This window comes from Calliopsis andreniformis, chromosome 2, assembly GCF_051401765.1.
Source record: "Calliopsis andreniformis isolate RMS-2024a chromosome 2, iyCalAndr_principal, whole genome shotgun sequence".
Classification (NCBI taxonomy): Eukaryota; Metazoa; Arthropoda; class Insecta; order Hymenoptera; family Andrenidae; genus Calliopsis; species Calliopsis andreniformis.
Genome location: NC_135063.1, coordinates 2,388,498 through 2,402,225, shown reverse-complemented (window position 1 = coordinate 2,402,225; position 13,728 = coordinate 2,388,498). Strand labels below are relative to the sequence as shown.

The 13,728-nt window shown below is 37.7% G+C and overlaps 1 protein-coding gene across 2 annotated transcripts in view; it reads left to right on the top strand.

Annotated features, from left to right (window-relative positions):
* Positions 1-13,728, top strand: part of Mctp (multiple C2 domain and transmembrane region protein) — a 33,646-nt gene that overhangs the window by 7,123 nt on the left and 12,795 nt on the right. For both annotated transcript variants that reach the window (XM_076392769.1, XM_076392768.1), the window contains exons 2-6: positions 1,239-1,559; positions 6,686-7,075; positions 8,349-8,624; positions 9,275-9,417; positions 9,679-9,870. In XM_076392769.1, coding sequence (XP_076248884.1) covers positions 1,502-1,559; positions 6,686-7,075; positions 8,349-8,624; positions 9,275-9,417; positions 9,679-9,870 — 1,059 coding nt within the window. In that variant the 5' untranslated portion in view covers positions 1,239-1,501. The remainder of the gene's footprint in view (positions 1-1,238; positions 1,560-6,685; positions 7,076-8,348; positions 8,625-9,274; positions 9,418-9,678; positions 9,871-13,728) is intronic.

Here is a 13,728-nt window from a genome sequence, read left to right as displayed (position 1 = left end):
CATTTTTGGAGGTGCGCATGTTGACACGTGAGCGTGTTAGCGCGTAAGGATTATCGCTGACAAACGTTGACTCTAATCTGACATTCCCACAGGGCGAAACACACGAGTCTTTGTGTAGATTTTCGTTGAACAATTCTTCATTTGCGATTATTCGTCGGTAAATCTTTCATCGATGTTCCTTTCTTTGGAGTGGAAGTAATTTTCCCATTATCTTCACGAGGATAAATCATCGTATCTATTTTCTGTTTTTGAAGAGTCAAGAAATATATTCGATTAGCCAATACCAGATTTTCTCTCACTAGAAAGCTATGAATAACAAACTGAATTGTTTGGGGCGATGGAATATTTATTTAGTTGTAAACTTCAATTTCTGAAGCTCAGGCACATATGGTGAGGGTATAGTAATTTTAGATTGGAGCAGAAATTTGATTTATTCGGCTGAACGAATTAGAAGATGTAAATGAAAAATCAATAAATTAATTATTGGATATTTTACAAGCAAGGGGATTTATTTGCTGCAATGAAAGAAATTAAATTACCGTCCCCTTGATTGTGCTCCGATATCGCATATTTATTGAATAATTCCTCTTACTTTTGTGTTGCAACACGTTGATTCTCCTATCTGATTTAATTTGAGAGATAGAATTATGTTGTGCAATATTTAATATATTGAGAAATTTTTGTTTCAGATTTTATACTTGTTTTCATATCGTATATGTTGACACTTGTTAAATTTTGCTTTTATACTGTGTTTCTGTAAAATGACCAACTATCGATTAACATATCTCATCATGTCTCTATTCATAGAAGTCAAATGCGATACTATCGATCAGATAGCTTGCTAGTTTTCGCTTGCCAACAAGTTCCTATAGCATCAATATGTTTCTACTAACTTAATCAATATCGACACGTTTGTATCATCCTTTTTTAAATTTTAAACTTTTCTACATACACCTCTTTCGAATCGTAGTTTTACAATATCTTCCAATTCCTATCTCCTTTCTATTCAAAAAACATATTGCCAGTTCAAGACCATTATCCCCACCACAAACCATACCTCGCGTTACCCTTATTCTACACACTTCCAGAGAGCAGAAAAAAGCCCTGAAAGCACACGATGGAGATATTTACTCAAATGACTTTGAACAATTAATATCTTTAAGTTCGAGTATAGCAAAAACGGAAAGTGAAAAGGGGTCTCTCATATTTTCATGACTGTTTCATCTATATCATCGCAGCTCGCCGCCACGCATCCAACCGCGAAAAGCAGGAAAGAATGGCCCCCATGGTGGAGCGTTGACACGGAATCCAGGTGAAGGCCATCATCGGCTGGATCCCACGAGCACTCGGAATATGCGATCATTGGTCGATGATCCTTAGGTTCACTGATTCCCCGACGAAATCATGGTATCGGCATGCGGCAGACTGGTGCACTTCAAGAAGAGATTAAAGGCTCGCAAGCTGGAGCTTCGGAAAACGATCCGCGTATACGGTCGCTAAGATGAGCAAGAGCGTCGAGCTACTCGCTGGGTCGGAGGACAGTGAACAAATACCAGTGGGTGAGTTCCTTAAGGGAGATTTACCATGGATGTTTGGTAAAGGGATTCCTAAAACAAATCTATCCACTCTAACCAATGATCCCTAGGTCGAACGTAATGCAGACATCATTTCTCAGCGAAGTCCTCCACTGTTACTTAACTGTGAGAGACTCTCAAGTGACACCTTAATTCCTAAATGAGATAGCGCAGTGACACCTTGCTTCAGAGCGAGATTCTTGTTTGAAACCTAACTTCTAAGTGCAGCATACAATGGAGACTTAACTTGCAAGTGAAACCTTCAATTAAGTTCTAACTTTTAAGTGAAACTTTTATGTTAGATCTAACTTCAAAGTCAGACTCTCCACTGGGGACTAACTTCTAAGTGAGACCTAACTCTCAAGCAAGATCTTATTTTCTCAAGTGAAACCCTCAATTGAGGACATAGGAGACTTAACTCAGACCTAACTTTTAAATCAAATCTTTTTACCTTATTTTCTTAAATTTTCCCCGCTCTGAATAATGCTCTATAAATTGCATTCAAAAGTTGGTGAATCAAAGAAGTCACGGAGGAATCCCTACTAGTTGTCACATTTCTTAGATTACAATTTATTCCTTGGGTAGCACGAAACACAATTACTTGTCCTTTATTTTTTCTTATCTACATAACTTCCTCCTTGAATAACTTCACGCCTTGTGAGTAAAAAATCTAACCTCAAGTTAACATGATCAGCAGGTCTTAATAAGGCTGTATTGACTACGATTGCCGTCAAATCTGGTTTATACGATTATGTAAACGTTAAATTGACGTAATCGATGATACGATCTTAAAACAGACACTAACGATTAATTCCAATTCTAAGCTTGATTCTTCTACACGCTATTCAACAAATTCTACGGTAGTTATTGCGGTCGGTAGCTTTCCTCCTCATACAATGAAACATGAGAAGCAGAGATTCTGTCTCAATGGAATTCGAGCGATAGAACAGGAATATGTGAACTCAGTTATCGAATAATTTGTACAGAGACACTAGTTTCAAAATTAATTGAAATTCTGTAGAGACAAGTGGGATTACCTTGTAGTTTCGTTCTTGCTCGTTTACTCTATACAGGGTCTTTCTCCTTGCTGGAAACGTGACATTAGCCTGTTTGCGAGACCACTTGGTGGCCTGATTGATTTGTTCAGCCTCAAATTCCTTGAAGCAAAACGTAGTAGCCACCCCGGGGGTATAGTCAAGTGTTTACTTAGGAGTATCTCATTTCCAATCGTTTGCGATTTCCTAGCTTCGAATTGAATTCGAATCCACCACATCTCACGATATAAAGTGGACCACAAAAGGGTGTCTGCTAATGTAAGTTCTTGATGTATATTTCACGAAACACGAAAAAAATCTGAAAAGTTCTGCGCTATCATTCTTTGTCATCCATAATATGTTTGACAGTATGTATATTCAAGAGTAACTCAGTACTCGATGATATCCTCTCCTTACTTCATCGTGAAAACTTTTCCACGAGTGAGTTTCATATAACTAGATTTTATCGTAGTTCTTTCCCTCTTTTGCTATCCATTCCCTGCATGACATGTACGTATCTGGGGAAGTTACTTTGTGTCACGCGTATCAATTAAGTTAGAGTAATATCCCCTAGGCGGTATGATCGCATGTCACGTTCATTTCCTTAGTGGATCGATGTGTTAAGGTCGTTTCCGGTAGATCTGGTCGAAATCTAATAAACGTCAGACGCCTTTTCGCATACATATTATCCTCTTTGAGACATCGTCATTTAATGTTGACATTATAGTGAATCTACAAGAGAGCATTCCACTAGGTTTTAACTGGTTCTATGTAAATATTGAAAGTGTTTTGCACAAGTATCGAAAGTTATGCAGCTAGGTATTATCAATACTCGATTACAGATATAGGACCTGTAAGCGAAAGTCACTGTTAACATAGCCCATTTGATTCTCACTGAACATTTTAGAAAAATTTGAATTTTTGCCTTGGTCGAAGGCCAAAAGATAAAATTCACATTTTGAATATAAACAAGATGGAAATCACTTTATGATTTTTTGGAGTTAAAGAAATAAAAAATGTGAATGTATATCTTGGAAATAAAAATACATGACCTATATCGTTTTGTCTTACAACTATGGATATTTATGACGGTTAAATTTCCATACTTAATTGGTGTCTCGACTTTTCTGCTTAAATATTTATAAAACGTAACCGATAAAACAAGATTTGACGATGATCGATTATTCAGGGAACCACTGACCGAATTCCATCGCCGATGAAAGATTTCGATCCCAGCCTCTCTGCTGTATGTTGGCGTTATCACCTTCACTAGTCACCCCTTTTCGCGTACCAGCATTCTCTACTCCACGTGCCACTAGAATGTCATGTAGATTTCCATAACGCACCAGCGAGTGTATCGCGGTTGTTCGCCCTTCGATCCCCCATGCACGTATAATGTGCTTCCCTCGTTTTCCTTTTTAGTTCCATTGGTTCGCTATCCATAAACCTATTTGCCTACAAAGAGACTGCACTCAAGACCGTACATCGATACCCTTTTAACACGAGTATCGTGTATCTAATTCCGGTGTTTCACCCCAATTTTTACGTCGCTTTTTGTGGCGATTCGCGCAGCAGTTGGCGCTTAAATACCATGGTCGCTACACTTTTAGAGCATGGCACCTGTATGTGTGCCTGCATGTATGCACCATCGTATTTGGATATTCACAACACGCTGAACTTTCGATCAAATCGCGCCACAGGGGAAAGGGTAACGAGCTTTGCCGATGGCGCTATCAGCTGTGTGATTGTTATTATCGCCTGTTCTAATTTCGGGCAGAAACTAACGTAAATTAGTTATTGTGCTAAATATACAGTTTTCGTGGCTTGAATTGCGAATGAATGCTTTATTGATTGCAACATTTACCAATTGCATGGTACAGAAGAGCTTAGCCTCCATTTCAAACTTTTTAATTTATTGAATTGGAAATTTACGTCACATGTAGGATGTTAGATCACGTTAAAGATTAAATTTTATATATAAAATATGGGATACATTTTTGTTAACTTTTAATGTTTATAAGAGTTTTCTTATCTATTCGTTGATTTAAATGTTTTAGCCAAGCTCCGTGAGATTTGTAATCATGATGCAGATTTTTCGTTAAAATCTGAATTTTAATTTAAATGTGATGATTTGATCTATGTCTGTGGAACGCCTTTGTCGAACGTCCCACTTCGGGTGTAAAGTTTCTTTTTCTGGAACACTTGCGGATCATTCAAGATCTGCGCGATAACGTTGGTGACTGTCCTAGATTCAGGCTTCTGGACTGTTATTAATATGTAGTGGGAAAACCCGTATCTAATGAAAAAAGGTTTCCCTTTAGGCCCTGGATAGAATCTAAACCAATTGTTTTTCTCGCAGAAGAGTGCGCGTTATAAACCGCCCTTTTATTAACAGTAATTGCGCGCCTTTGTGAACGTGATTGTAATGACCTCATTGGAGAGATTAAAGGCTCAGGTGGCTTTCCCGCGCTCTTAGAAATCGATCGGTTACGGTATTGTGTACCAGCTGAATATATAAGTTCACTCAATTTCCTCAAAATGGGGCCGGAGACTTGATAACTATTCTGAAGAAAAATCTTCTTACGCTTGATCCGTTTCCTTCTTTGACCAGCACTGTCGGAAATTAAAAATATCGTATTTTAACCCTTAGCTGGTCTAGTGCCCATGCTACAATGGACTAGATGAAAGTTCGTTTTTTTTTTTTTTGATAAAAAGGTCTTGTTCGATTTTATAAGACTGTCTCGTATAAAATCTGACAGTATCATTGTTCATATTTAACAGATTCCATTTGTCCGTTTTTGTTATAACCAATCTGTATGGAACTTTATCTGATTACAATGTACTCTATTATACCATATCATACATGATTGGCTTTATCAGACTACATCCGACTTATTAGAATGCTATCGATTCATATCTGACACTACTGAACTGAATCAAACAATATTATAGTTTATCAAATCCTAATACATCGTAGATCATTGAACTTTATTCAAGTTCATTGAACTAGGTACCTATGTTTGATATTATCGACAAATCAATCAGACATAACCAGACTTTGCTGATCTTTACAGCGCGAAACGAATGTTATTTGACCTCGTTGGATCCAATCAAACATCATTTAACTTCATTAAACATACTCAGAAGTGTAAACTCTGTGACCCTCGTGATCATTGTAACTTACATGACCTCCGTCATCCCATATGTTGTGTGCTGTTAATCAGATGCAGTTCTATGTGATGGGCCTCCGTGACCTTCGTAACCCGCATGATTTTCATGACTTCATAAATTTCACGATGTCCTTGAACCTTAGGATCTTTAATACTCTAACACCTAGTTTAGCACGACAGAGTGATACAGAATGTCTCAGAACGGATGCTACAAGTAGAAAGGAATCAATTCTACATGATAAAATAAGTCGAAAATATAGAATAAAATTTTTTGATAACATGCTTCGTTTTTGAAAATTGAAATTATGGTCGAGTGCAAGCATACGGAAGTAGTTTTTGGTGCTTGAAGAGTATACGGAGTAAGGGGAACACTCTCGGTATGACCACTGACTTTCTACAGTACGTTAGAAGCATTGTCTTTTTCTTGTTTACTCATCAAACGTCTGAAACTGTAGTTTGGTACACTTGTACTCGGTCAAAATGCAAAATCAATTTTTTCGTAAACGAAACGTATATTTTTATTCTACATTTTCATCTTATGTTTTCACGTAGAATCACCCCCTTTCCGCTTGTACCATCAGTTCTGGGACTGATAGAATTCAATCGTGACCAATTAAGGCCAACGAAGTGCACTGTATTCAAAGAACATCCATCTGGATGCGGTGCAATCAGATGCGGTTCCATGTGATAGAACACTGTTGAATGAGACTCAATTTAATCTATAATGGAACCCAATCTAGATTAATCGAATTCAATAATTTAAGAAGTTTCTTACTGAAATTCAACCCTTTGAGCCATTTTTCGCATACGACGACCCAACTTCACGCGGAATCCCTATAATATTCCGTTTCTATGTCGATAAACGCTTGCGTTTTCACGCCTGCATCATGGAACAATGAAATTCCAGATAATAGCCGCGTGGAGGAGAGATCCAGACTGAACTTGAACGGGAGCCGTCAGCTCTCGAAAAGCGCCACGGAGCTCCGGAACAACGACAACAGTTCGCCGTCACGACGCGGTGAACAGGCCGGATCCAACGTCACCCATCGGCACCAGAGACACGGCACTTCGGTGGCGCAACGGACGCACACCTTCTTTGCGACATTAAAAAGCCGATGGGTTCGCAGTAGGAGCAAGGAACGAAAGAAATCGAAGGATACTGGAAACGTGCTATCGCAGGATGCCTCCTACAAGTCTGGCGGCGTCGAATCCGATTACGCCGCGGATTACTCCTCCGAACACAGCAAAAGCTCCTCAGCCACGCAGAGTCCTGCTAGGCACTGCCTTAATCATCCAGGTGTATATCCTTTTTTGCTCTTTGCAGCATTGAGAATTATAGCCTTTCTAGCTATTTGGATCTTTTTATGAGGAAGGCTTTTTTCAGTTATCTCAGTTGTAGGTTATCATGTCTGCGTGAGCGAGATAATTTCCTGATGTATTATGATCTACTTTTCCTGATAGTTCGAAGGGAATTAGTCAAACGTTCGTACTAATTGATAAGACGTGCTAGGTTGTTAATGGTTATTACTGCCTCTCTTTAATGGACTTGTTTTTATCTTTGGAACGAACTCGTGCAAATTAGATTCCAATTACTTGGACCGCGGTCGAGCCGCTGGGGAACAATGAAAAAACCTACGGAGGATCTATTTCCTGAAACTCATTGTTCAATTTTATGGTAATGAAGTCTAATTAAATTTAGAGGTCAATATAGCCACAAGAGACTTTTATATGACTTAAAAAGTAGCAAATGCAGAGTGTTTCACAACAGATGTTAGAAATTTTAAGGGATGATTCTACATCTCAGAATGGGATGAAAATCAAGAGTAACAAAATTGTGTTTAATACTTCGTTTCCAAGTTAAAAGTTATTAATTGTTAAGGAAACGCCTAAAGTACGTATGCGATACGTGTGAAATATATCTGACTGGGGACTTATTCTACCGCTGTTGCACAGTAGTCAAGTCAGGCACAGCAAAACCAGTCGAATAAGTTCAAGCCAGATGCATTTTACGTGAATTTTAAACGTTTTCTCAACAATTAATAACTCTGAAACGAAACTTTAAACGCATTTTCGTTTTATTTTAACGTGTAGAGTTGTCTCTTAAAATTTTTGGCACTTTTTGTCAAACACCCTGTATAAAAGAATTGTATCACCTTATATCCTTCATTCCTTGCGCCATATGAGTGAACTTTCTTGTCACTCACAAATAACCTCATATTATTCCACATATCGAAATCTCGTTTCTTGATAAGAAAATATTTAAGCATTTGATATAGCAGAGAACCGCCCATATTTCAGGAACAAGGTCAGATAGGAGAACTGTTTACGTGAACTTTTTATTGCTTTTGTGCCCTAAATCCAGCCCTAATGTAGTCCGATATTTCAAAATATATAGATGACTAAATATTCAAGGCATGTTCCCATTGATTTTAATCTATACCATTTTTCGGAAGCCACCAGCGGAATATGAATGAAACACTCGCAATTCTTTGAACTAGCTTTGAATTTATACAGCTTAATAGAAGAGATAGGTACACATATTAAAGTGTATTTCGATTTTCTGTGAACAGAGTCACCGTTGGTACGCGGCGGAAGACAGAATGTCGTGACGAGACCCGAGGATAGTCCTGGAAAATGCAGCGAGGCTCTCACAAAAGGATCCTTGAGCTTCCAAGCTCCAAGGGAGCTGAACGAGGAAGCTCGAGGATCGATGAGCCAGGATGATAGTGTATTCCTCCAGGAGGAGGCCGCGCGGAAAAGGGAATTGGCATTGAGGCAGCATGCTTTTTTCCAGCTTCGTTTGCACATCAGAAGAGGAGCGAATCTGGTTGCAATGGACAGATGCGGTGAGATACATTTTTTTTTCCTTCTTTCTCATATAGATTACAATAGGGGCAAGTGTTTAGCATCCTTTCAAAAAGTCTCCAAAATAGCTGCCGATTGGTTGAAAAGGTATCTTATCTCTGCGCTTAGGGCGATCCAATAGGAACAGGTCTCTATAGTATAGTGGTTTCGTTTGATTCACCTTTGCAAGTATACATAAAGAAGAGAACATGATAAAGCAGTATGTTTTTTTTATAACTGAGTTAAAGTATGTATAAAAGGCTATACAGAACCTTCATAAATTTGTAATCAAATTTTCAAATTTTTCTATGGAGGGTTATAAATGGTTGGTGGCATAAACAAAATTATGTATTCTTTAAAGTTTCCTTCAAAACAGTTTCCCTTTTATTGAAAAAAATCTTTGACAATTGTACTTAACAAATGATTAAACAATAAGTAAAGACATGAATAAGCATTCCAGATTTTTCAAAATTTTTGGAAGCCTAAAATAATATAAAAATTAAGCTTTGGGCACAAACAATTCGATTTGCCTAAAGGTCTAAGAAGTATGAAGAAGTGTTTATTTGCAAAGAGTCAATAAATAATTAGTCATTTCTTAGTAGTGAGTGTTTCATTTCGAGATTAGAGAGGGATAGCTAATTTCCTGTTACAGGCGCCAGCGATCCTTACGTGAAAGTGAAATGCTCCGGTCGATTGCTGCACAAGTCGCGGACTGTTCACCGCGACCTAAATCCAGTTTGGGACGAGAGCGTAACCTTGCCTATAGAAGACCCTTTTCAGCCGCTCACGATCAAGGTACATTCCGGCAATTATAATTGTCTCTCGAAAAAAAGAGCATAAAATAAAAAACCGACCTTATTTAGGTGGTCGAATAATTTATTTAATAAGCTCCACCAATTGAAAACGTCGCTTTGAAAGGTCCTTAGAAAATTTAATTGAATGTTTCGTGTTCATTTGTGCCTCTGAACTGAAGCGTTTTGCAGCAGAAACTTGAAATGTTTTATCAGCTGCTTGCCCTTTTCTGCTACTAATAATAAACTTTCGTTGTTTGGACAGGTTTTCGACTACGATTGGGGTCTACAAGATGACTTTATGGGTGCAGCTCAACTTGATTTAACGCAACTTGATCTCGGTGTATCTCAGGATATCACGCTAGAGCTGAAGGATCCTGCCAGACCAAAGCAACATCTGGGAGAGATTTATCTGACGGCGACACTTTGGCCGAGGAATCAGCAGGAAAAGGAACAGGTATTTTTTAGAGATATTATCTGTTCCAAATAGTTTTTATTGCTATAGGGTGATTAACGTTGCGTGTTGTACCATCTCTGGCCATTCTTATGACAAGTGTTATATTACAAGAAGAAGTTGAGTGAACAATAGGAACAGATTTAAAGGGAAAACTTTTGATGAATCTATAGAATAGAAAAAAAAGTAGGCAATCTGAGCTTCTATGTATTTTACACAACAGAAAGATAGAAGTTTGAAAGGGACCATATGTCGTCTAGAAGTCGTTTTTTTCATAAAAGGTTGCCACAGTTTCGATTAATAACCAGTGGAACCTGCAAGTGAAACAGGTTGCACGACCTTATTCCCCAATACGTGCTTTGTAAGTTAGCAATTTAATTGGTCAAAACTTCGATGATTTTTTGCGCAGCAACTGTTCACGGCAATTTTAGAAAATAATTTGGTTTGGAATTATGCTACTGTCTAGAGGTCAGGGAATAATAAATTTCACACTTACCGGTGTAGGCAGCACTAATAGATTTGCATATCGTCGTGGAGATAGGGGCGATGCTTGTTGCGCTACTTTGGCAAATGCTATCTTTCTAGCGCAAGCTGCGAGAGGAATTACAAACAGATCGATATGTAATTCAAGTAAGTACGACCGTAGAACGATATCCTTGGTAAACAAGAGGGATTGGTTCTGTCCTTACAGTACGAAGGAAGAATGATGTGCGAATAATGTACGGGTTTGAAAATCGCCCAGCAAAAAATTAGAGCTTGGAAATTGAATTTGAAGTCGAGTGATGTGCAGTGGAGATCTTTTTCAATTTTTCTGATGATGCTATCGCTGGCTGTGGAGTAAATATTAAATGCCACTCTTGTACCCAACGAGGTATCAAAAAATGATAAATTTCAATGATAATATTTTTTGAGAAATATTTTGGTTTCGATATTAAACCATTGATTCATTAAACGGGTTAAAATTTAAGCGGCAAATATACAATTACGAATAAATTGCAAATGAATTTTCTTAATTTTGAATGAAAGTGCAGTGGTTCTTGGTGAATTAATTTTTGAGTCGCTATGTTTCCTATGAAAGAATATAATAGAATATAACACTGTTAGAAGTACAGACATGTGTTTCCCATTCATGCTTCGTGTAGATATTTGGTAATTGATTTTCGAAGTATGGATATCGAATACATATTTATAGAACAGGAAGCCTAGGAAAACTGGGATGACAGAAGCTTGAAGGGGCTGGCTCGCCTCTGTCGCAATATTGACTCCACGGCATCATTGTTGAAAAGATGTCCAGAACTCTAAAAGTTCCCAACTTTTTTTATTAATAGATTTTATTCAGTTGTAGGTCAGCGAAAATAATTCGTGTATTCAGAGACCAGCCGATAGTCACTCGAAGAAATTATATTTATTGGAAATACTTAAACAATGTGATAGTATCGTAATCATATCCTCTAATCAGATTTCAAGGAATTATCGAGGTACTCTTGAATGCTTGTTAACGAATACCCATTTTAAAAATTGTTAGTCTCTCAATCGTAATTTTTAACGAAAGTTTGTTTAGGAAAACTGTTGTCAATACGAGAGAAAGCGAAACTTTGTTCACATAAAACATTCACAATGGAAACTTAGAAATATAAAGTTGCATTTAGATTGATAAAATTCAGTATCGATCAGATACACCAACAAAAATATCCCACGATTAGTCTAACAATACGATATGTATCATTGAGTGCATTATTTATTGGCTTTGAACCCAATGTTTATGCAAACACTGATCGCCTCTTTTAAAATATCATTTATGATTATATTAATCATTTATGATTTAACTGGCCCATTATTTCGACAGATAGTAAAAAGGGAGGAAGGGTAGTCTTAAAATACTTTTAGATAATATAAAAAATTTTATAAAATATCCACACGTTTATAATATCAAAAAAGAGTTTATATAATTATTATTAATTTTCTAAAATTTTATTTCTATAGTGGAATATACACATGTATATAGATAGTATTAGATGAAATAAGGAAAACAACCAAGTACATATGTCTAATCCTGACTTATTAATAACCAAAACAAGGATGCGAAGCCTCTACTGCATAAATACGTCTATGCATGCGATACGACATAACATAATACTAACGTAGGTCTGTAATCTGTGTATAATCGTTCGTCATCGTGTCACCTCAGCTTGCAAACACACTGGATGAACTTATAGTACATGTGATCACTGTCGTATGTAGCGGGTTTCCCCTGTGTCTCGTTAACGTCATGGTCAATATTAGAGGTAAAAAGGAAGGTTGAAAGGACCACTCCCTTGCGGTGATGTAATGACAATCCTAGTTTTGCAATCTGACTTTGACCTGGAATTGTAGAACACGATACAGGGGAAGCTCAGTTATCAGATTATTTGAGGGGAAAGCAATTTTACGTCACGTGAAGTTGATTTCGATTGAACGAGTTGCGACATATTGTTATTACTTGTTTTACTGGGGTGAATCTATTGCCTAACAATAGAAACCTACGGTATTCACATTCTACGATTCTGTTTTTAAAAAATGTTGTGTTAGCCGTAATAGGGATTTCAAATTTTGTACTGATTAGTGTTCCGTTCTACTAGTGTTAATATGAAATGTCGAAATCGACCTCATGTGGTATAGATAGTAATTTGTACGTGTCGACATCGTACACCTTAATATTGCGTTTCATTTTTCTCTATTTTTTGTGTTACATGTGTCATTTAACAGCCACACGTTTTGGAGCAAAAACTAGACCTGGTTTTCCAGTAAGAACTTTCGAGAACCATAATTGCATAATACTATCTACTATGTACACGCTATGTGCTACTATTAACATCTAAATTTATACATCGAAGTATATCAATATTCAATGAACTCCAAAATATTTCTAAGGAATGTAAGACAACCCTGAGATAATACTTGATTCTTATCGATATTCGTACGTGGAGCCACAATTATTAGGACGTAGACAGATGCATCAGCCAAAGCAATCATATGATTCATCAAAACACAAGCAACGTTATTGCCGAGTTCAAAATGTCAACCGAGTCCACGTAACAAAAAAAGGCAAAACTAAGGTCAAGAATGTGAGGAATAATGACTTAAATACTGACTACATGTGCGTATGTGATTCAGACCACTTATATTAAATTTATACCGACGTGATATCGCAGTGTTTACCTGTGGCGCGAATGGAGAGGGAAAGAGAGGCCCCAGTGACGAGTTAAGCCGTATCGTTAGGCAGTCACACACGACCATCGAGGAAGAGCGGTTCTTGCTGGCTTCCTCGATCGTATCGCCGGCATTTTCGCATGACTTCGTGCTCCAATTATTCTGCTGCCCGCAACTACGCTCAATTCCGCGTGACTCCGTGACACAGTGGAGTTTAAACCATTTTAATCTATCACACGAAGGATTACTGTCAGTGTGTCAGTTTAAGTTCATTACTCAGTTGTTTCGCAAAGATTGTGTCTTGTTATTCACTTGCTTGCGGGAGAAACCTCTGTAAACTGTTATTGTGAACGCGTGTTTCTGATAAGCGTTATGTCATAGCAATGTGTTTTTAGATTACCATTACCAATTACAACCACCGCATTATCATTGCCAGTTTAAGTGACCATTTTACCACAAGCTCTACATACTTCAGAATATTCGTACATCTCATTTTACCTACTTACTCCACTTTCTGCCAGCAGAGCGGCGCGATTTCACGTGACAAGGACACTTAAAAATTCAAATCCCACGCGTTAGGAGATTACTCGTTCTCTGGCAGCGGTTTTCCCGAGATTATCGATCTGCAAAATTGAACAAAGAGACCAGGCTCGAGTCCCCCTCGGACACATG